Source organism: Propithecus coquereli, unplaced genomic scaffold, assembly GCF_000956105.1.
Source record: "Propithecus coquereli isolate 6110/MARCELLA unplaced genomic scaffold, Pcoq_1.0 Scaffold786, whole genome shotgun sequence".
Classification (NCBI taxonomy): domain Eukaryota; kingdom Metazoa; phylum Chordata; class Mammalia; order Primates; family Indriidae; genus Propithecus; species Propithecus coquereli.
This window is the reverse complement of record NW_012154018.1, coordinates 21,270-42,969: the sequence shown is the minus strand read 5'-3', so window position 1 is coordinate 42,969 and position 21,700 is coordinate 21,270. Positions and strand designations below refer to the sequence as shown.

Here is a 21,700-nt window from a genome sequence, read left to right as displayed (position 1 = left end):
TTTAACATGTATTGCATGTAATATTAATAAAAATACACACAAATAAAAATTGAAAAAGGATAACTATAAAATGTTTAAACTTATATTTATGGTAAAACTATTATTTAGTGAGAGCACGTGGGTGTGAAAACAAATGTGATCCAACATAACTTGACTGCCATTAGAATGCCATTGTTTTTAATTTCTTAGTGGGGCTGAAGGGCAAATACTGTAGGAGTGCTGTTAGTCTGGTGACTTTTTATTGTCTGTTTACAGTTCAATTCCTCCTCACCCCTCCACAAATGTAGTCCCTAGACAAGGATTTCTTGCTTATGAGATGATCCCAGGAGGCCCCATGACAGAGTGGGAAGTGAGAGATGGAAGGGAGGAAGGCACTAAACCATGTGCTAATGAACGGATTATTGCTATAAGCAACTGGGACTCTATTGCACTGGGGTACTCTGAGAAATACCTCAGTGTCCTGTCACTGAGAGCTGAGGAAACCAGGGTATTTATATACCAAATCCTGCTCCTCATTGGTTAGGGAGTGCCCTGCCTGCATCACATGCAGCCCAGCAGCCTCTGGCATCCAGAACACATCCTCAGAAGTCCTGGATTTCTGGAAACTGCGGGTGAACCAGAGTAGGCCCGGGGCACAGGGGTGGGGCACAGACAGCATATGCTGTATCTGCTATGCCTGCACTATGAAGAATATTATCTTTAATCTTGGTTTCTTTGCAGGATTCTTTTTAAACCCATAAAAAGGATCTTTGCTAGATAAGTGAATTTACAGTTAAATAGTTCTAATTGAATAGGTAACACATAAATGAACAAAAACGCAAGACAACTGTAAATCCCTTCCACTTTTCCCACAAAGTAACTCAGATAACATGCCTGACATGACATTCTGACATACATACAGATTGAAGGAGACTGCTGGGGTCAATCTGAGTATCAAATATTGATATAATTTAATCTTTTCCTGGATTAAAATGTATAAATATTATAGAATTCCTGAAACTTCCTTCCTCTACCACAATCCATTACCCTGTACCCCCATGAAGTACATGCTCCCCATTCTCACTACCACTGCCCAGGTCTCAGTTGGAAATGATTCAGTTCATGTCAAGGTACGTCTGATCATTCGAAATAGTAAGAAAATAGTAGTAACATACAGTTCTAAGATAGTTTCAGCATTTGTCTAGCACTTAATAAGGGGAGGAATACTTCAAAACAAACTTCATAGAGTTCTTTGTGAATATCTTATTTCCCTGTGTTTTAAAAATTATACAGAAACCCAACCATAATGCAACTCCATCTTCAAATTCAGTGTAACTCAAATCAAAATGCCATCATTCCATAGTTTTTGGTGTGAAAGACAGACGAGTAGGTATATCCTTGTTTTCATCCCTTGGGATATAGAAGAAACAGCTCTACAGAAACATTTTACAAAATCCCAGGAGTTACGTAAGAGATTAGAAATGCATTTAAACTTTCCTAAACAAATACTTAACTCAATTCCAAAAATGTGACACAAAGTTATAAAAGTCCATTTTATTTAGGCTGAAATATGTACATATTATTTATTTAGTTTTTAAAAAGCTTAATACAAAGTTTAATTGTTAATATCACTTTGATTCATCTTCAACAGCCTAGTTTAAGAAATACTGTTATGTTAATTCACCTAGAGTTTAAAACTTTACAATCAAATCACTTTAGCTTACAGAAAACTTTTTAAGACTTGCATAATATCCTGCAAAGGACTATTTTATGATGTATATCAATAAAATTGAACCCCACTTTCTCCAATAATAAAAAAAAGTTTTTTTGAACTATTACTTTTTAAACGACGTGAAACTAATGAAAATTGGTTGCTGCTTTTAGAATCATCTTGTTTGGAGAAAAATATTCTGTGCTTTACCACTTGCTGCCATGCCTTACAGAGATAGGGTCTGTAGTCTACATCCACATCACATGGGCGTTTATAGGCAGAAGGTCCTTCTGGTGAGTCTGAGGTTTTTTGCATTATAGTTTGTGTTGTTGCAACAAGAACCAAGCGATACTCATTTACAAGTTTCTCTAAGAGCTGAGAACATTTCCTCAGAGTAGACTCCTGTAAATTAACACTCTCTCCTCCATTGACACGGTCTATCCAGTAAAAAGCTGACAGGCTATCCAAAATCAAAAGGCAGAGACAGGGGTGACTACAAAACAAGGTTTCTAGTGAATACAGTGTAAGAAGTAAGTGGGTGCTACTATTGCAATATACCAAAAAAAGTCTTCCAAGGCAGTATTTTATTATTTCTTCAGAGCTTTGGGATAGTCTATGCTCAAGAATTGTAACAAGCCGAAGCATATCAAAATGGTAATCTGTATCAATAAATAAGACTTCTACTTCCAGTCCACCTTCCGATTTTGGAAGTATACATTGTGCTGTTAAATGATAAAGCATTTCTGTTTTTCCGGTTCCTTCTGGACCATGAAATTCAAGAATATAACCTGTATGAGATGTAAAAACGTCAGTCAAAATGCAACAGCTCAACAGTAAGGCTACAAACTGAAAAGTCTGCAAAAAAGTTTAAAAAAACATTTACTGGAATGTGAAAGAAAATCTAAATCCATTTGTCAAAGTGGATCTGCATAAGCAAACAGAAATAAATAAGGAAATTAAAAGTGAATCATTATATTTCACCTCTGAGAAAGGAGCTGGCTATTAACATCAAGAAAAATTTAAAAACAGAGTGATAAGGTTGACAGCAGCCTAGGGGAATCCCCTCGGGATGGCTCCATATGCACTCTCACTTAAATAGGTGGTATTAGAGAGTTGAGAATAATTGTCACAGATCCAGCCCCTTTCAAAGATTTACTGGTTACTGTGGTACATACCATTTCTGGTAGTTGATTACACCATATCCATTCTGCCCGTTTTGATAAAGTATAAAACTCTAATTTGAGGGGGAAAGCAATGTGTCCACCTTAAAAACTATTTTTCTTAGTCTCCCTTACAAAGAGAGGTTATCGGGTAACAAATGCAGTTGTAGCCAATGAGAGGCAAGGTGATGTCTGGTGGGGATTACTAGGTTTTGCTTTCCTACTTAAGGGCCACTTCTGCCTTGCTGCTCCCTTTTCTGGAGGTGAAGCAGCCATCTAGAAACAGTGATGATGGGCCAGGCGTGGTGGCTCACGCCTGTAATCCTGGCACTCTGGAAGGCCGAGGCGGGCGGATCGTTTGAGCTCAGGAGATCGAGACCAGCCTGAACAAGAGCAAGACCCTGTCTCTACTACAAAAAAAATAGAACAAAATTAGCTGGACAACTAAAATATATATATATATATATATATATATAAATATAAAATTAGCCGGGCATGGTGGCGCATGCCTGTAGTCCCACCTACTCAGGAGGCTGAGGCAGGAGGATCGCTTGAGCCCAGGAGTTTGAGGTTGCTGTGAGCTAGGCTGATGCCATGGCACTCTATCTGGGCAACAGAGTGAGACTCTGTCTCAAAAAAAAAAGAAAAAAAGAAACAGTGATGATGAAAGGTATGCCTTAGGCATGGTAAAGCAGGAAGACAGAAGGTTCCCAGGACTTGAATAACAATATGGAACCCTACACCGGCTATGTACACAGCCTGCCTCTTATATCACCTAGGATGTGAGGTAAATAACCCTCTACCAGAGTAAGCCACTAAGTTGGACTTCTATTACATACAGTTGAAAACAATCCCTAATTAAGGTTTCTCAATGTTATTGAAGTTATGAGTGGAATAGTTCTTGATTTTGCAGTGTCACACATCATAGATGGTAAGAGACCATGGCTCTCAGGCCCTAAATGTCAAAAGCATCCCTCAACTGAGAACACCTTTACACTTTCCCAAACTACCTTCAGTTACTCTTTGCTATTTGAATATCTCTTGAAACTGTGTCCAAATGCACTATAAATTAATTTCCTAGTATTAAAAATCAAAGTCAGCTACTCTGAACTGCCCTCCCCCTCAATGGCCTTGCTTGGTTGGAACAACTACTCTGAACTTTAAAGATTCCAAATCTTTTTCTTTATCGGTTCCAGCAACTCTCTTTAATTGAGGACAGCACAAGTTAAATAATACAACACCTGAGAAAATCGTCCTGTTTCCAGAGCTTTTCAAAATCTATTCTAAACAGTGATGTTCCAATTCTTGCTGGTTTGTTATTACTAATTTATGGCTGAACCACTTGACTGGAATCACCATATTAAAAATGTAGATTCTTAGACCCCAACCAAATTACAGCCTAAGAATTCAGTTACTTTATTTCCTATTATTACTAACAAACCATTGCGTATCAGAGCATTCACAAATAATGTATAAGAAATCTAGCAAGTTGCCACCATATCATAAGGTAGTATATAAAACTTCAGCCCATTTCTACAATAACCTTACAACTTGCAATTCTAAATGTACTTAAGGATTTAAAAAAATGATTGCAGCCTCAAGGAGTAAAACTATTTTCATATTAACAACTGTTCATCAATACTTATATTAAAAGTTAACCCAGTAACTAAACCTATATTCAACCCAGATGTCCAGTTTATCCTCTCCTATTATATTACTGAAGAACTAAGCCAAAACCCCTCCCCCTCAATTAATTCTTTTACTGCCCTAAGTTATAGAAACAGAATAAACTACATACACTAGATGAAAAAATGTTAATATAGAACCAGTATTAATGGTAGTAAAGGAAAGTTAAAACAGTTTAGAAAGATTCTGGAGGACACAATGGACCATGCAGAAGCACAAGACGGGGAAACCAATAAGCAGACTGCACAAGGTCCTCCCTCTCCTCTCCCTAGCAAAGTAGCCAGAAGAGACTGATCTGCAGCAACTAACCTGAATAAAGTACTTTATACCTGAAAAAAGGCTTCTTCATACAAATCTTATTTGATCCAAATAACACTCTGAGGTAGGAAAAGCAAACTCTATCATCCCCCACCATCACATTTATCATGCTACATAGTCATTGACTATTTGCTTGATTATGTTTCCTGTTAGCTTCTTTGAGGTTGGGACTTGAATATTCTCTCCCCAGCACAAAACACAGTATCTTTTGAATGTACCTCATCAGATTACTTCTTAAGATCCTCTTGAGAGCCATCTTGAGAATGAAAATGTAAGCCTTGATCGGTGAGGGTTAAAAGCCTGCAATCAATTTTGGAACATGGCATTTTGAAAGGAAGCAGATGTAGGGAATAATAGGTGTGTGGGGGGGGTGGCGGGTAGCAGGAAATGGTGGCTTCTGCTAGCAGAGTCCAGCAGGTATGAAGGCCCTAGACCAAGGCGTGGCACAGGGACCAACACAGGAGGTGAAGCAAGAATAGGATCAAACTGTTCAGCGCTGGGTGTGCCTGCCTCCAGAGACTAAGAGGTGTTTGGTCTTAGTTTTGCCAGGTCTTTAGTCCTGAAAGGTAAACCTAATGTAGTGATTTAAAAGTTCTCACAAGTAGGCTTGGAAGTACCTGTACAAATCAAATACATACACAAAGTAGAAATTTTTATTTCACATAGTACACGAGTATCCTGATAAGAATTTCGCTTTCAAATGGTATATTTTGATGTATCTCCAGGTGTCACAAAATAAAAACATCCTACAGCCACTAGGATGTAAGATTCAAGAGAATAATAAGGGTCTGGATATAGCAATAAATCTGGGAGTCATCTACACAGAAATAATAGAGAACAGAAAACTCTCTTTGATGGGTGGGTATGGAGCTAAAATTAAGAATAAAAGGCCAAAACACAATTCTTGGGATACATCCACAGTTAGAAGAGTCAGCAGAAGACAGATAAAACAGAAATTTAATAGGAAAATAAGGAGGAGAAACATCACGGGGCACAAAAGAAGGCTTCAAGAAAATGAAACAGTACTAAATAATAATAAATTTAGCAGAAAAGTCATAAAAATGAAAAAATGGCAGGGAAAAGATCCCTAAGATGGCCCAAAATAGTGACCTTAGAGCAGCAAATGTGTAGTTGGCAAAGAGCACATTTAACGTATTTTGTGAGTCAAATTTCAAAAACTGAAATACTTGGAAGATAAAGTAAAAAGGCACTATAGGGGAAATTCACCACTTTTAAAGGAACAGCAAGGATGGAAACCAGACTACAGAAAGTTAGGGAATACATGAGCAATTGGAAAATGGACTGTGTGGTTTATATTCATTACTTCAAAAGTAAAAAATTTAATAGTTTCATGAGACCAGAGGGTCAAATGGTAATTTAAGGTAAAGAAATGAAATAAATTCTGTGGTGTAAAGGAAGGGACTCCATAGGGAAAGAGAATACATGATACTGGTCAGAAGGTAACTGTGAGATATCTCTGGATAATTCTGGAATTCCCAGAATAAGAAAATAATGAAAACTCTGCCAAGTTTTTTCTTGGACAGAGGAGTGGTGAGCATAAACATCTTTCAGCATAACTCAACAGACTAAGTGCTCGAAAGCATTTATCTATATGATTTAACAAGGTTAAAGGTTTTCTAAAAGGTTTTCTAAATCCACATATTAAGAAGGTTTTCTAAATCCACATATTAAGAAAAAAACCCACACACTAACTGAAGTAAGTATCCTTAGATGCTTGGTTTGGCACAAATGAAACTGAAGCAAAGTATTATAGTTCAAGGTTAAATCCTTGGCTAAGAGATTTATAGGCAGATAACACTCTTTTCCTTTTATACATTAATAGCAAAGTAGGTATAAAAGTCATTTAAATTAGCCAGGTATGGTGGTACAGCTCCTATAATCCCAGCTACTCAGGAGGCTGAGGTGGGAGGATCGCTTGAGCCCAGGAGTTGGAGGCTGCAATGACCTATGACTGCACCACTGCACTCCAGCTGGGCCACGGAGTGAGATTCTGTCTCTACTAAAAAAAAAAAAATTAAAATTAATAAATAAAAATAGTTTATAACAACTGGGGAAGTAAAATCTGCAAACTTGCAAGTTACACATGAATATTAGCATTAAGGTCTTTTAACTAAATCTCCTACAAATGTGTTTAACGATGAACTAAAACCAGTTTTACTGATTTTATAAACATTTACTGTTTAATCATTAATACCAAAATTCATAATCAAATATGTTATCTACAGGGGACATAATCCTTTTCACTTTCTTTCTTATATGTTTCTGTGAGCTGTTAAAAAAATAGCACCCTTGTCCAGCCAAAGTATGGAACGTGACAACTTGTAGTAAAAAAAAAATCCCTATGGTTTGGCACTCGAAAATATTAAGCTAAATCAGAAAATCTGGATGATTTGGCCTTGACAGTTACTCTTACAAATATAATGCTGTAAAGAGTTTGGGTAATAGATTGTCAGAAAGAGTTTATGAATCTAAAGATCCTTCAAAATAAGGAAAAGAAAGAAAAAGCCAAAGAATACATCATCTTGATACCAACGTACTACATATATAACAAATACGTTGAATTTGCAGATTCAACTGTAATGAAGAAGTAACAAGTTGGTACATGGTACTGAAAAATTACTATCTACAAAAGCATTAAAAATGTTTACAACAGCATTAGAGATGCCTATAATCCCTAAATATTTTACTGCTTCAATTTAAGTTTTTCTACAATTTCTGATAAACTACCGTCATTGATAAATAATCTTTATAATCTCAGTCTTACATCTGCTACTGTTCCAATGGAGTATTCATCTAACTAGTTTTATAGCTATATAGGATCTATAGTGATTTTAAGTAAACTTTTTTGTTAGTGACTAAACATGATGTTTTTTCAAAGTTTCTATAATATTCTGAAAGTCGTGCTGCAAATCCCTGTTTTAACATATTAATGTCAGTTTCCTCAGGTATACTTAATATCCTTTCCCGAAGAGAATACAAAGACAGCTTAGTTTTTGTCTAACATATTTGATCAAAATTTATCTTTCGTTACTGATAGTTTTGGCTATCAAATCTGCCAATATAAGAAATTTTAAAGGGAAGCCAGGCACATGGCTGTGCCTGCAGTCCTAGCTATTCAAGAGGTTTAAGTGGGAAGACGGCTTGAGCCCAAGAGTTCAAGGCCAGCCTAAGCAACACAGCAAGACCCTGTCTCTATAAGAAAAATGTTTTAAATAATTTTTTTTTTTTTTTGAGACAGAGTCTCACTGTGTTACCCGGGCTAGAGTGCCGTGGCGTCAGGCTAGCTCACAGCAACCTCAAACTCCTGGGCTCAGGCGATCCTCCTGCCTCAGCCTCCCGAGTAGCTGGGACTACAGGCATGCGCCACCATGCCCGGCTATTTTTTCTATATATTTTTAGTTGTCCGATTAATTTCTTTCTATTTTTAGTAGAGATGGGGTCTCGGTCTTGTTCAGGCTGGTCTTGAACTCCTGAGCTTGAGTGATCGTCCCGCCTCGGCCTCCCAGAGTGCTAGGATTACAGGCATGAGACACCACGCCCGGCCTAAATAAATTTTTAAAAAAGAAAACACTAAAGGAAGTCCTTCAGGCTGAAAGGACAGTAGACAGTAACTCAAATCCAAACGAGGAAATAAAGAGCACAGGTAAATGTAATCACATAGGTAAATATAAAAGACAGTTTAAATTTGTTTTATATTTGTATCTATTTTTTCATCTGATTTTAAAAATAACTATTCTTAAGTATTAAGTAATAATTTTAATTATTTTAATTAGGTAATATTAAATGTGTCAGTGAGCATTCAATGTATAAAGCTGTAATTTGTAACAGTACAAAGCAGGGAAGAGAGCCATACAGTAGCAAAATTTTTTATAAACTATTGAAATTAAGGGCATATTAATCCAAACTATAATAGATTATTATAAATTAAGATGTTAACTGTAATCCCAGGGATATCACTAGGAAAATAACTTGAAAATATATAGAAATAATAAGAGAATTAAAATGGTATATTCAACGCAAAAGAAAACAGTAAAGGAGGAATAGAGAAACATAAAAGACATAAGAGATATACAAAACAGACAGCAAAATGACAGTCATAAACTCTATCCTATCAGTAATTACACTAACTGTAAATAAATTAAATAGTCCAATCAAAAGGCAGAGATTGGCGGAATGTAAGAACCATGATTCAACTTAGGTTATCTACAATGGACACACTTCACAATCCTTAAGTCGCAAAAAGGTTAAAAGGAGAGAAAAAGATGGACTATGCAAGCAGTAACCAAAAGAGAGCGAAAGTGTCTACACTATTATAAGACAAAACAGACATTTAAGACAAAACTTGATATTAGAAACAAAGGGCTTTTCTGTGTTTGTGTGTGTGGTAAAAACACATGACATAAAATTTACCACCTTAACCACTTTCAAATGTACGGTTCGGTAGGGTTAAGTATATTTTCATTGCTGTGAAATAGATCTCCAGAACTTTTTCATCTTGCAAAACTAAAACTCTGTACCCATTAAACAACTCCATTTCTCCCCTCTCCCAGCCCCTGGTAACTACTGTTCTAATTTGTTTCTAAGAATTTAACTACGTTAGATACCTCATATAAGTGGAATCATGCGGCTTCTCTTTTTGTGTCTGGCTTATTTTACTTAGCATAATGTCCTCAAGGTTCATCATGTTGTAAGATGTGACAGGATTTCCTTCCTTTTCGAGGCTGAGTGATATCCCCAGAAGTGGGATTACTGGATCTCCAGGTAGTTGTATTTTTTATTTTATTTTTTTTAGAGACAGGGTCTGACTCTGTCATCGAGGCTAGAGTACAGTGGTGTTACCATAGCTCACTGCAGCCTTGAGCTCCTGGCTCAAACGATCCTCCTGCCTCAGCCTCCTGAGTAGCTGGGACTACAGGCATGCACCACCATGTCTGGATAATTTTTTTCTTTTTTGTAGAGATGGGGGTCTTACTATGTTGCCCAGGCTGGTCTCAAACTCCTGGCCTCAAAATTGATCCTCCTGCCTCGGTCTCTCAAAGTGCTGGGCATGAGCCACTATGCCCAGCCTATTTTTAATATTTTGAGGAAACTCCACACTGTTTTCTATAATGGTTCCACCATTTTACAATCCCACCAACAGTGCACCAGAGTTCTAATTTCTCCACATCCTTGCCAACACTTGTCATTTTCTAATTTTTTGACAGTAGCCATCCTAATGGGGGTGAGGTGACAAAGATGGACATTTTATAAATAGGTCAACCAGCAATAAGATATAGCAACATGAATACAATACATGAAGCCCCAAAATACAAGAAGCAAAACCAGACAGAACTGAAGGGAGAAACAGACAATTCAACAATATTTGGAGACTTAAATACCCCACCTTCAATAATGTATAGAACAAAACAAAATATCAGCAAGGAAACAGAAGACTTGAATAACACTAAAAACCAACTAGAACTAAGAGACATCAATAGAACACTTCACCCAACCACAGGAGAATACACAATCTTCTCAATTGCATATTGAACATTCTCTAGAATAAACCATATGTCAGGCCATAAAACAAGTCTCAATAAACTTAAAAAGACTGAAATCACAGAAGCATGTTCTCCCATCAGAAAAGAATGAAAACAGAAACCAGTACTAACAAGAAGCTGTAATTCTCTCCGACCTTGGATTAGGCAATGGCTTCTTAGATATGCTACCAAAGCATGAATAACAAAAGACAAATTAGACAAACTGGACTTCACCGAAATTCATATCCTTTGTGCTTCAATGGACACCACCAAAACAGTGAAAAGACAACCCACAGAATGGATGAAAATATTTGCAAAATCATATATTTGAGAATAGACATATCTAGAATATATAAAAGACATTTACAACTCAATAACACAAAGACAAATAACCCGGTTTTTTAAATAAGCAAAGGATCTGACATTTCTCCAAAGAAGGTATAGAAATTGCCAATAAGCACATGCAAAGATGCTCAACATCATCAGCCACCCCGGAAACATAAATCAAAAACCACAATGAGATATACTCCTTACTGACTAGGATGGCTTTAATCAAAAGGACAAACAATAATTATTCTCAGGATCTCGGGAAACTGGAACCATCACACCCTGCATTCCTGGTGGCAAGTAAAATGTGAAGCTACTTTGGAAAACAGGAGTTGTCATATAACCTAGCAATCCCTGTCCTAGGTATTACAAGAACCGAAAACACTTACAGAAAAACTTGTACAGAGATAACCATAGTAGCATTATTCATAACAGCCCAAAATAGGAAACAACACAAATGCCCATTAACTAATAAACAGATAAACAAAATGTGGTATACCCGTACAGTGAATATTATTCAACAATATAAAAAGAACTATGATACAAGCTACAATATGATGAACATTGAATTATGCAATTCCATACAAATTATGCAAAGTGAAAGAAGCCAGTCACAGATGACCATATACTGTATGATCTCAATTATATGAAATGTCCAGAAAAGGCAAATCTGTAGAGGCAGAAAGTAGATTATTTGCCTAGGGCTGAGGGACCTGGGAGAAAATGAGGGGTGACAACTAACAGACATGGGTTTCTTGATGGGGTGATGAAAATGTTCTAAAATCAATTACAGTAATGGTTGCACAACTGTGTGAATATACTAAAAATCACTGAACTATACACTTAAACGGGTGAATTATATGTCTATAAAGTTGCCTCATTAAAAAAACCAAAAACAACCTAAGCACATTACCTTCCCTGTAAGTTTTCCCTAGTGTAGAAGTGTAGAACATGTAGGTACCTATTTTCCCTGCCGTAGAAACACTAACAAGCAGGTACCTAAGGACGTTCCTGTAATTCTATAAACTTCTAAAGAGAAAGAATAAAAAATAAAATATAATAACAAAACTCCTGTAAATATTGCGTGTTGGGATAAAAGAAGGAAGTCAACATATAACCTGAAGATTTACTGCAGATAAGCCAAACTTCATCTCATCTGACTCAGATGTCATGATCTGTTTCTCATTTTTTAATTATACAGTTTAACCTATATAACTTCTTGCTAGGAATATGTGAAAAAATATTTGTTTTATGAAAGTTAATTTATGACACTATATTTTCATTTTAGGTGTGTTTTTACCATTCACAGGTGAATCTTCATCAGCAAACAGATTTGGTTCTATTTTTTTCAAGGAACTTCTACCTTCAAGTCGGGCAAGGAGCTTACAAAAGAAAAAAGAGAGAAGGAAAACTCATTACTTAAAAAATACAAAATCCTATAAATTTACATGTATACAATTTTCCAAAAGTCTAAAAGAAAGAATTCATAATTTTGAGGATTTGGAGGGAAATAGGAGATACTGTTTAGGAGAAATATTGTGTTAATTTATTCTTAAATTTTTCACTTTTTGTTTATGAATCAAATACTGATGGTATAAAATGAGTCTGTGCCCTCAAAGGACTGGATAGTCTGGATTAGGATAGAGGGACAAGCTGCTAAATGCAAAACATTTACCTTCCTTACAGCTTTTTTTTTTTTGGAGACAGGGTCTCACTCTGTTGCCTAGGCTGGAGTGCAGTGGTGCAACAATAGCTCACTGCAACCTCAAACTCCTGCACTCGAGTGATCCTCCTGCCTCAGCCTCTTGAGTAGCTGAGACTCCAGGCGTGCATCACCACGTCTGGCTAATTTTTTTATTTTTTGTACAGACGGGATCTCGCTATGTTGTTCAGGCTAGTCTTGAACTCCTGACCTCAAGTGATCCTCCAGCCTTGGCCTCCCCAAGTGCTAGAACTGCAAGTGTGAGACACCACACTGGCTTCATTCCTTACACCTTATAATTATCTTTCTCACTGTACTTCTTACCGTGCCTGATATATGGTTATCTGCTTTGTCTGCCCTATTCTACAGGGTGTCCCAAAAGTTGCCATACATAGGGAAAATGGGACATTGTAGCTAAATGTACCTTTATTTATAAAATATTCATTACAAAATTTTTTCTTTGTATAGAGACTTCCATATTTGTAAAGTTATTGGGATTAGGGTTACAAAATATTTTTGTAATTTACAAAATATTCATTACAAAATTTTTTCTTTGTATGGAGACTACAAAAGAAAAATTTTGTAAAATTTTGTAAATAAAGGTATATTTAGCTACAATTTCCCATTTTCCCTATGTATGGCAACTTTTGGGACACCCTGTATGGTCAGCTCCTTATCTGGGGGGAAGGGAAAAGGACAAAGGAAAAAGGTGGAGGAAAACTTCCTTGAGGAGCTAGCACTTGAGCAGTGTCTTGAAAGCTAAGTAGGAATCCATCAGGTGAAGGGGGCATCATACCAGGCACACAAGACACAGCACCCAAAGTGCAGAGGCTAGAAACAGTATTGTGTGTAGGTAAACTATTAATACAAGCAGATCTGAATCACTAGAGCTTGTAGCATGAAATAGGAGATGAAGTCCTGAAAGACAGCAGAAGTCAGAGCATGCAAAGTCTCAGATACCATGTTTAGGAGCTTATCTTTGGCTTGTAGACAAGAGCAACAGGTTTGAAGCTAAGCAGTGAGCAGCACTCTAGTGTAGGTAAGAGTAGACAGTTGGGACTCCAGAATCAGACCTGCTAGGTTACTTCCCTGGGCCTTAGGTTTCTCATCTGCAAAGTGAGGATAACAAACATACATCCCTCGTAACGTTGTTGAGGATTAAATATGTTAAAGAGTGCTTGGCATAGAATAAGCACTATATAACTGTGAGCTATTATTATCTACATTTCAAACAGATTATCTTAGTGGCTACCAGGGGATAGATGTGAAGAAAGTACAACTAGATACGGAGAGAAGGCTGGAGTCTGTCACACCAGTCTGGAGGAGTACCTGCACCATGACAAAAGTAGTTAGGATGACAGGAAGCAGAATTCTGTGACTGATTTAAATGTCAATGAGGGAAATGTAATCAAAGCTGATTCTCAAGTTTCTAGAGAATCTGTACATATTTGACAACCTTTCTATTCAACAAAAGAAAAACAAAGCATATCACAAATGGGAAGAAGAGGTCACCCTTTATTTGGGTCTTTAAAAAACCTAATCAAAAGTTTTGGAAAGATTTCCTGAAGCGATAAAAAAGTTCTAGACATCGACTTAACATGTATGTACAAAGCACTGTGCTAGGTAGAATGGAGACTACAAAGATGAAGAAGACAACCTACCCTCAAAGAACCTGCAGTCTAGGTCCTCTAGAACTGTGGTCCCCAACACTCGGGTCGCAGCCCATTACTGGTCAGTGGCCTATTAGGAAACAGGCTGCATATCGCTACCTGAGCTCCCCACCACACTCCCCTGCCACCTATGACACACACCCCCCATCCCCAGTCCGTGGAAAACTTGTCTTCCATGAAACCAGCTCCTGGACCAAAAAGGTTGGGGATCACTGCTCTATAAGATGAGATTGTATTACAAAACAAGGTAAAGATACAAATAGGGTGCTTATAGAGTTACAGCAAAGAATCTAAGGGCATGTCCATCGTAAAAACTATTTTCATAAAAATATTAAAACAAAATATAACACATTATTTGCCTTTCTAACTAGGTTGACATTTACACTGATGGTATAAAAGCAGTGGTGGGTAAAAGTGCTGCTGACATCCAGCACAATCAAAGCAGTGGCATCAAAATGTATTAGTGCACATTGTATTCTTTACCACTCACTCACAGTAGAACAAACAAAACCAGTTTTACCTAAGAATGTCTTTGATGAAGCAATAAAAATGAATAGTTTTATTAAATTGTGACCCTTGAGTACACTTTTAAAAATATTCTTTGTGATGACATGGGAAGCATAATGTGTAGTAAATAACTTAACCTTGCCCAGAGAGAGGTCTGGCCTTTGCCCTAGGCTTCTGGGAGGTAATCTCTAAACCCTTAGAATGTCCTGCCTAATAAAAGTATCTTTGTTTACCTGGGGGCCTTCAGCCACACCAGATAGTCTGAAGAATGTTGTTTCTCTTGGGGGCTTTGGTCATGTGGTATCAAGTCCACCCTCTTGAAGGGCTGGAGGCTAAGGTCAGCTATGTGGGTAGTAGACTATGTCTTCATGGCAGAGCCCAGATAAAGACTCTGGACACCAGAGTTTGGTTGAGATTCCCTGGTTGGCAATATTCTGTCTGTTGTTATACACTGTTGCTGGAAGAATTTAGCACTGTCCACAACTTCCCGGAGAGAGGACAACTGGAAACTCTGTATATGGAACTCTCCTGGACTTTGTCCCATCATGTCTCTTCCTTTTGCTGTTGTAAACCGTAACTATGACTGTAACAGCTTTCAGTGAATTCTGTGAGTCCTTCTGGTGACTTATCAAACCTGAAGGAGTTGTGTTGGTTAATTTTTCCATGTCAACTTGACTAGGCTAAGGGATGCCCAGATAGCTGGTAAAGCATTATTTCTGGGTGTGTCTGTGAGGGTGCTTCCTTAAGAGACTAGCATTTGAATCAGTAACTGAGTAAAAAGGACCTGTCCACACCAATGCAGATGAGTATCATCCAATCCCTCTGTTCTGGAGCTAGAACATCCACCTCCTGCCCTTGGATATAAGAGCTCCTTATTCTCAGATTCTGGGACTTATATCAGGGCTGCCTTCAGTCTCAGACTGGGAGGCAGGGTCTTGCTCTGTCACTTAGGCTGGAGTACAGCAGCATGGTCACAGCTCATTGCAACCTCTAACTCGTGGGCTCAATGAATCCTCTGGCCTTGGCCTTCTGAGTAGCTGGGACTACAGGTGTGTACCACCACTCTGGCTAATTTTTTAAAAAAATTTTATAGAGATGGGGTCTCACTATGTTGCCCAGGCTGGGCAACTATGTTACTCTTGGCCTCAAGCGATCCTCCCACCTCAGCCTTTCAAAGGGTTGGGATTACAAGCATCAGCCATCATGCCTGACCTCTCCATGTACTTTAACCAGAATAATATATATTGTAATGTTAATAGAGTAGATATACAGGCAGTTTAAGAACCCAGTTAACTTCTATTAAGCCAGACATTAAAAAGATTTGCAAATATGTAAAACAATGTCACTTTTCTCACTAAGTTTTTTGGTTTAGGAAAATGTAGCTATTTTTCATAAAAATATATATTATTTATGATAATATCCAACGGGTTTATTATTGTCACTTGTACACAAATGTAAATAATTAAAAATTTTTAATTCCTCAGTTTCATTGACAGTTATAACCCACATAAACAATAGCTCTTTGGAATCTTCAGTGATTTTTAAATGTGTAATGCAGTCCTAAGACCAAAAAGTGTAAGAACCACTGTTTAGCAAGTATACAGGCCAAGCACGGTGGCTCATACCTGTAATTCTAGCACTTTGGGAGACTGAGGAGGGAGGATCCCTTGAGCTCAGGAGTTCAAGACTAGCCTGAGCAAGAGTGAAAAATTAGCTGGGCATGGTGACATGTGCCTGTAGTCCCAACTACACAGGAGGCTGAGACAAGAGATCATTTGAGCCCAGGAGATAAAGTTGCAGTGAGGTATAATGATGCCACCGCACTCTCGCCTGGGCGACAGAGCCAGATGAGATTCCATCTTGAGAAAAAACAAAACAAAAACAAAAACAAAAATGTATACAAATGAATAACATCCTCATTAGAATGATTAACTTGGGAAGTTATCTAATTGCTTACTCTTACTAACATTGCTCGAAATATTTTATAATGGAACCCTCCTCTCTCAGAATTCCTTGTAAGACAGTAAATAACAATAGGTCCCCTCTACCTTACCCACAATTTCGGTTACCTACAGTCAACCACATTCCAAAAATATTAAATAGAAAATTCCAGAAATAAACAACTCATAAGTTTTAAATTGCACACCATCCCACTCCATCCCACCTGGGACGTGAATCATCTCTTTGTCCAGCATATCCATGCTGTATACCTGCTTATTACTGCATAGAAAAAACATAGTACATATAGGGTTTGGTACTATCTGCAGTTTCAGACATACACTGGGAGTCCTGGAACATATCCCCCATGGATGAGGGAGCACTACTGTACCCCCCAAAATCTGACATAGACCTGACTGCTGTAGAAAATTAAAATTAATAACGTGGTCCATATTCAAGGACTGAGTCAAAAGAAGTAAGATATAGTCAACCGGCAGAAGGAAAAAAAGAGTTTGTTAAGGGTAAAGGGAAAAAGTTCCCTAGGGCAAAGGGAACCCAAATAAGCTCTGCCTGACGTGACAGTTTAACCCTCTTAGGAAAGATTAACACATCAGGCAATCAGAGCTTGGTGATGGTGGCCATTATGATATTAATAATTCAATTATTTCTCCTGATTCCCCCTAAGCAACTTTTCTGAGGCAGAATTTCCTAACTAGGAAAGAATACACAGTGGACACAATTTTAGTCTATTTGGCAGCTTCACTAATACTGTAAATTAATAGATTTGGCATTTGGATTGAAAATCAGTATCTGCTAGGTTTTGTTATCATTACAATAGCTATCTGATAATAGTTACTATCTGTGCTTCCTTGGTATCAGCAATACACACTTTATATACATCATCTCCTTTACTTTTCACATCAACCCTATTTGTTATTATTCTGTTTTCCAATGAGATAACTAGTAAAGCCAGAGCCAGGATTTAACCAAGATCTTTTTGATTCCCAAAGCCTGGAATTTTTCTACTTTGCTATACAACCTCAGCACTGAGTCGAATCAAATCTGAGTACGGGGACTAAACTGAGTTTTTGGATCAATTAAACTAAGGATCAAACCAATCTGAGGTCCTGTCTAGGCAATCATCTGACTTCTTTCAATCATTTCTCTTAGTTGAAACTCTAATGCCAACGAGGTGTCCCAAATGTTTGCAGCAGCGTCAGCATCATTACTGGAGTATTAATATATAGCTTGCAAATTATACAGATATTTATTGGTAAAAAGTTCATGCAAGTCAATTCTGTTCCAGGAACTGAGGTAGGTGCTGGGGATATATAGATACTGTAGACACAATTTCTGTCCTTAAGAATTTTTTTTTAATTTTAAGAGAAAAAGTCTCACTATGTTGTCTAGGCTCGTCTTGAACTCCTGGCCTCAAGCGATCCTCCCCCTTGATCTTCCAGCCTCAGCCTCCCAAAGCACTGGGATTACAGGTGTAGGCAAGGGTGCCGATAAAATGAATTACTAGGGGAATATAGCTGGACTGGGTGCCTACTTGAGGTTGATAATTATAAATTTAAATCAGTCAGCTGAGTTGCAGTTTTCTCCAGTAATGTTCAGCTGAGTGGACAGTTGGGTTTAACCATGGTTAGGTGAGTAGGTTACAGGTATAGGGACAAGGAATTTGATGGCAATTATAATGAAATAGTTGTAATGATAGAGTATGAATTCTATTCTGGGTAAGAAGGGAAACAAAAATAGAAGGGTATAAGTATTGTTCTAATAATAAAAGTGTGTGGTTTCACAAAACCAATTATTATTTTTAATAAAATATTAAATATTTGTCTTATTTAACATTTGCCTTTGGCAAAATGGCCACCCTGTAGCTTTTCTTCCTAAGAAAATCAGCCATTGATATCAATAAATGTTTATCTTGTTTACTATGCAGATACTGTGTTTAGTGCAAAGGATACAAATAACTATAAGAACCCACTTTCTTGAGGTAGAGCTGAAAAGGAACTGAGAAATCACAGTCTACCACCTTTGTTTTACAAAAGTTTAATGACATCCAAAATCATAAAACTTGTTTCTGGCAGAGCCAAGACTAGAACCAAGGTCTCTGAACTTGCAGTCCAGAATTCTCTAACTTGGCCTCCAAAATATGTCACTAGAAAATTCCTGAAAGAATGCACAATATTCATAAGTTAGGGTTATCCCTGGGAAATGATAATGGGGGTGAAGAAGTCTCCTATTTTTCACTTTGGTACTACTGGAATTTTCTGCTGTGAGTATGAACTGCTTTAATAATTAATATAATGGGCCTGCTCAGTTTTAAAAAATAAAACAAAACACAGACCAGGGGCAGCAGCTCAAACCTGTAATCCTGGCACTTTCAGAGGCTGAGGCAGGAGGATTGTCAGAGGCCAGTTATTCCTACTTGAGACCAGCCTGGACAACTCCATCTCTACAAAAATTTTTAAAAAATTAGCTGGGTCTGGTGGCAGGTACCTGAAGTCCTAGCTACTCAAGAGGCTGAGGTGAGAGGTTTGCTTGAGCCTGGGAGTTCAAAGCTCCAGTGAGCTATGATTGCACCACTGTACCCCAGCCTGAGCAACAAAGCAACACCCTCTAAAAAAAATTTTTAAAAAAAGCAAACACATGCTTTGCTGTGCATAGCAGCCAAAACTGGACAGACACTTCCAATTTTCTATTCATCAATTATTTTAAACTCAAGACATATTTTTGAGAAAATGCAAAATACATCATTATTTAACAGCTACACGCAAAGGAAGTCCTTTGGCGGATAATATCAAAATACTACCACAATCATGGAATCTTTTCTAATAATCTCAGTGAGATATAAAAATAAAACCCCATTGCTACTGTGCAAAAACAAGGTAAAAATGGGTTGTTCTACTGTAAATTGTCAGACTGACAAACGCTGTTCTTCATTTTATTTATTTATTTAGCTTGTCTTCTTTAAATCAAGGGCTTATTATATGTTTTCCACTCATTATCTGGCTTACCATAAATTGCAGCCCTAGAATCTGTTAAAAAAATATTCTTTGCAACTTTGTTTTCTTGAAGACCCTGTATGAAGTGTCTTTTCCCTGCCACTCACAAGAAAGGTTAACTATTTTATAAGGTTGTAGTCCTAGTGAATTAAAATTTTAAAGTAGTTTATTTCAGTTTCTTAGGTTAGCTTATGGCTTCAGATATCTCCCTCACCATAATACTTCCAAGTGGAATCCATAAAGCAGATGAATGTGCAAAGAAAGAAAATAGTGTCCAAACAAATTAAGCAGAGGCCATACAGTTTCCAAAAACACTTAAAAGGAAAGAGGCTTGCTTAGTTGGTTTTGTTAATAAAGTCATCTGAGTTTAACATGGCTTTCAAATTACCACTTAGATAAGGTTTTAACTGTAGCTGTTCTTATAGTAAGCAGTGGCTCTATTCTTTAGGAGCAGAGGTTGTCAAACTATGGCCAATAGGCCAAATCCAAAAGTTTAAAAATAGAGTTTTATTAGAACACAGGCATGCTTATTTGTTTATATATCTATGGCTGCCTTCATATTAGAACAGAAGAGTTGAGTAGTTGTGACAGAGACAGCATGACCAAGGTGCAAAGCCTAAATATTTACTATCTGGTCCTCTACAGAAAAAAAAATTTGCGGATTCTTTTTACAAATTGCTTTCTCTCCTTCACCTACATAGAAGATCCTTCATACTCTACCTATCTCTCAGGACTTACGTCCCAACTTGTTATCCCTCACTCCCTTTGCTCCAATGATACAGAGCTACTTGCAGTTCCACTAAATAAGCCATGATCTTGCTTGACTCAGAACCCATGTATTTGCAACTGTCTTCGCTTTGAATGGCATTGCCTCCTTGCCAACCACTACAAATGGTTCTTAAAACACCAGTTCAGTCACCTCCTCCTGCAGCTAGTCTTCCACGATGCCCACCCCTCTATTGGACAGCATGTTTTTGTACACATACTGTAATTCTTAAGGCAGCCTAGCCTCCCTTACTAGTTCTTTAAGGCCAGAGATTGTCTTTGGCTTTACTCCTGTCTCTTAACCAGTGGCTGAGCACAGTGAACGCTTGACATTTGTTGGTTCAATTCCTGAATAAATTCTTGCAGGGTATGAAATGGTTTGCGTAGCTCTAGAGATATTTAGGCTGCAATTGTATACCGTGGTAGCGAGGGCTTGATGCCATAAGCAGAGTAACGTGGGCTACAAGGGAGAACATGAAACAACCTACCCAAATACCACCTGTTCTAGAAAGCTATAAATGCGCCGAGTGGCGACCCCTCCCTTTTCCTAGCTACTCTTGCATAGCTTACGTGTCTAACTGTAGTTGAACTGTGCCAGGTTTTAGACCATATCCTCGCGAGTAAAGACTTCGTATTTGACGTCAGTCTGGGCTCATATGGGCTTGTAGTAAGTCCTCGCATCTATCAGGAATGACTTTCTCCGCCTCCGCTTGGACCTCCCACCTCGGAGGACTCCCGGCTCCCACAGGGCTGACTCTCGGGCACAGGTGAGAGGCGAGGGAGGGTCCAGGCGAAGCGCCCTCTGGCACACCGCGGGCGCCGCGAGCCCCCGGCCCGTCCTCGCCCCGCCAGTCCCCGAGTCGAGCGCGGCCAGCCGCCCAGGTCCTCTCAGGCCTCCGGGTTCCCTCAGCTCCCCTCGCCCGCCAGCAGCCTTGTTCTCATCTCCCTCGCTCGCACCCTGACAGCACTCACCTCGGTCCCAGACTCGGACTTACAGAAGTCACTACTCATCGCCACGAAGGCTCGGCGCACAACGAACTCAACCTTTCCGCCACCAACGCCATTTACCGACTGCGTGAACTCCACAGCCAGTCAGATCCGCTAGTCCGCGCGCGTGCGCGCTGCGCCGGGCCTCGGCCGGGGAGGCGGCGAGCATGCGCCGTAGGGTGCGTGCCCTGCCTACTGGACTCCCGCGTCCCCCACAGCGCTCTCTTCCCTCTCCTTGGAGACCGGGAAGGACTCCTGGATTTTTTGTTTTCTTTTCTGTCATAAATTTGGTTCGTTATTACTAAGTAAAACTAGCAGTATGTACTTAATTTGTTTAACTATTAAAAATACATTTGCTGAGCAAGCAGGCTCTTTTGTCCATTCTTAGGTTAAAAGCCT

At 38.4% G+C, this 21,700-nt stretch overlaps 1 protein-coding gene across 1 annotated transcript; it reads right to left on the bottom strand.

Moving 5' to 3' along the window:
- Nucleotides 1–1,759: 1,759 nt before the first annotated feature.
- LOC105825161 (DNA repair protein XRCC2) lies at nucleotides 1,760–21,325 on the bottom strand. Its single transcript, XM_012662857.1, has 3 exons — nucleotides 21,287–21,325; nucleotides 12,022–12,103; nucleotides 1,760–2,478 (listed from the first exon to the last, which is right to left on the bottom strand). The coding sequence occupies exons 1-3, from the start codon at nucleotides 21,323–21,325 to the stop codon at nucleotides 1,760–1,762; spliced, it is 840 nt and encodes a 279-aa protein (XP_012518311.1).
- Nucleotides 21,326–21,700: the final 375 nt, after the last annotated feature.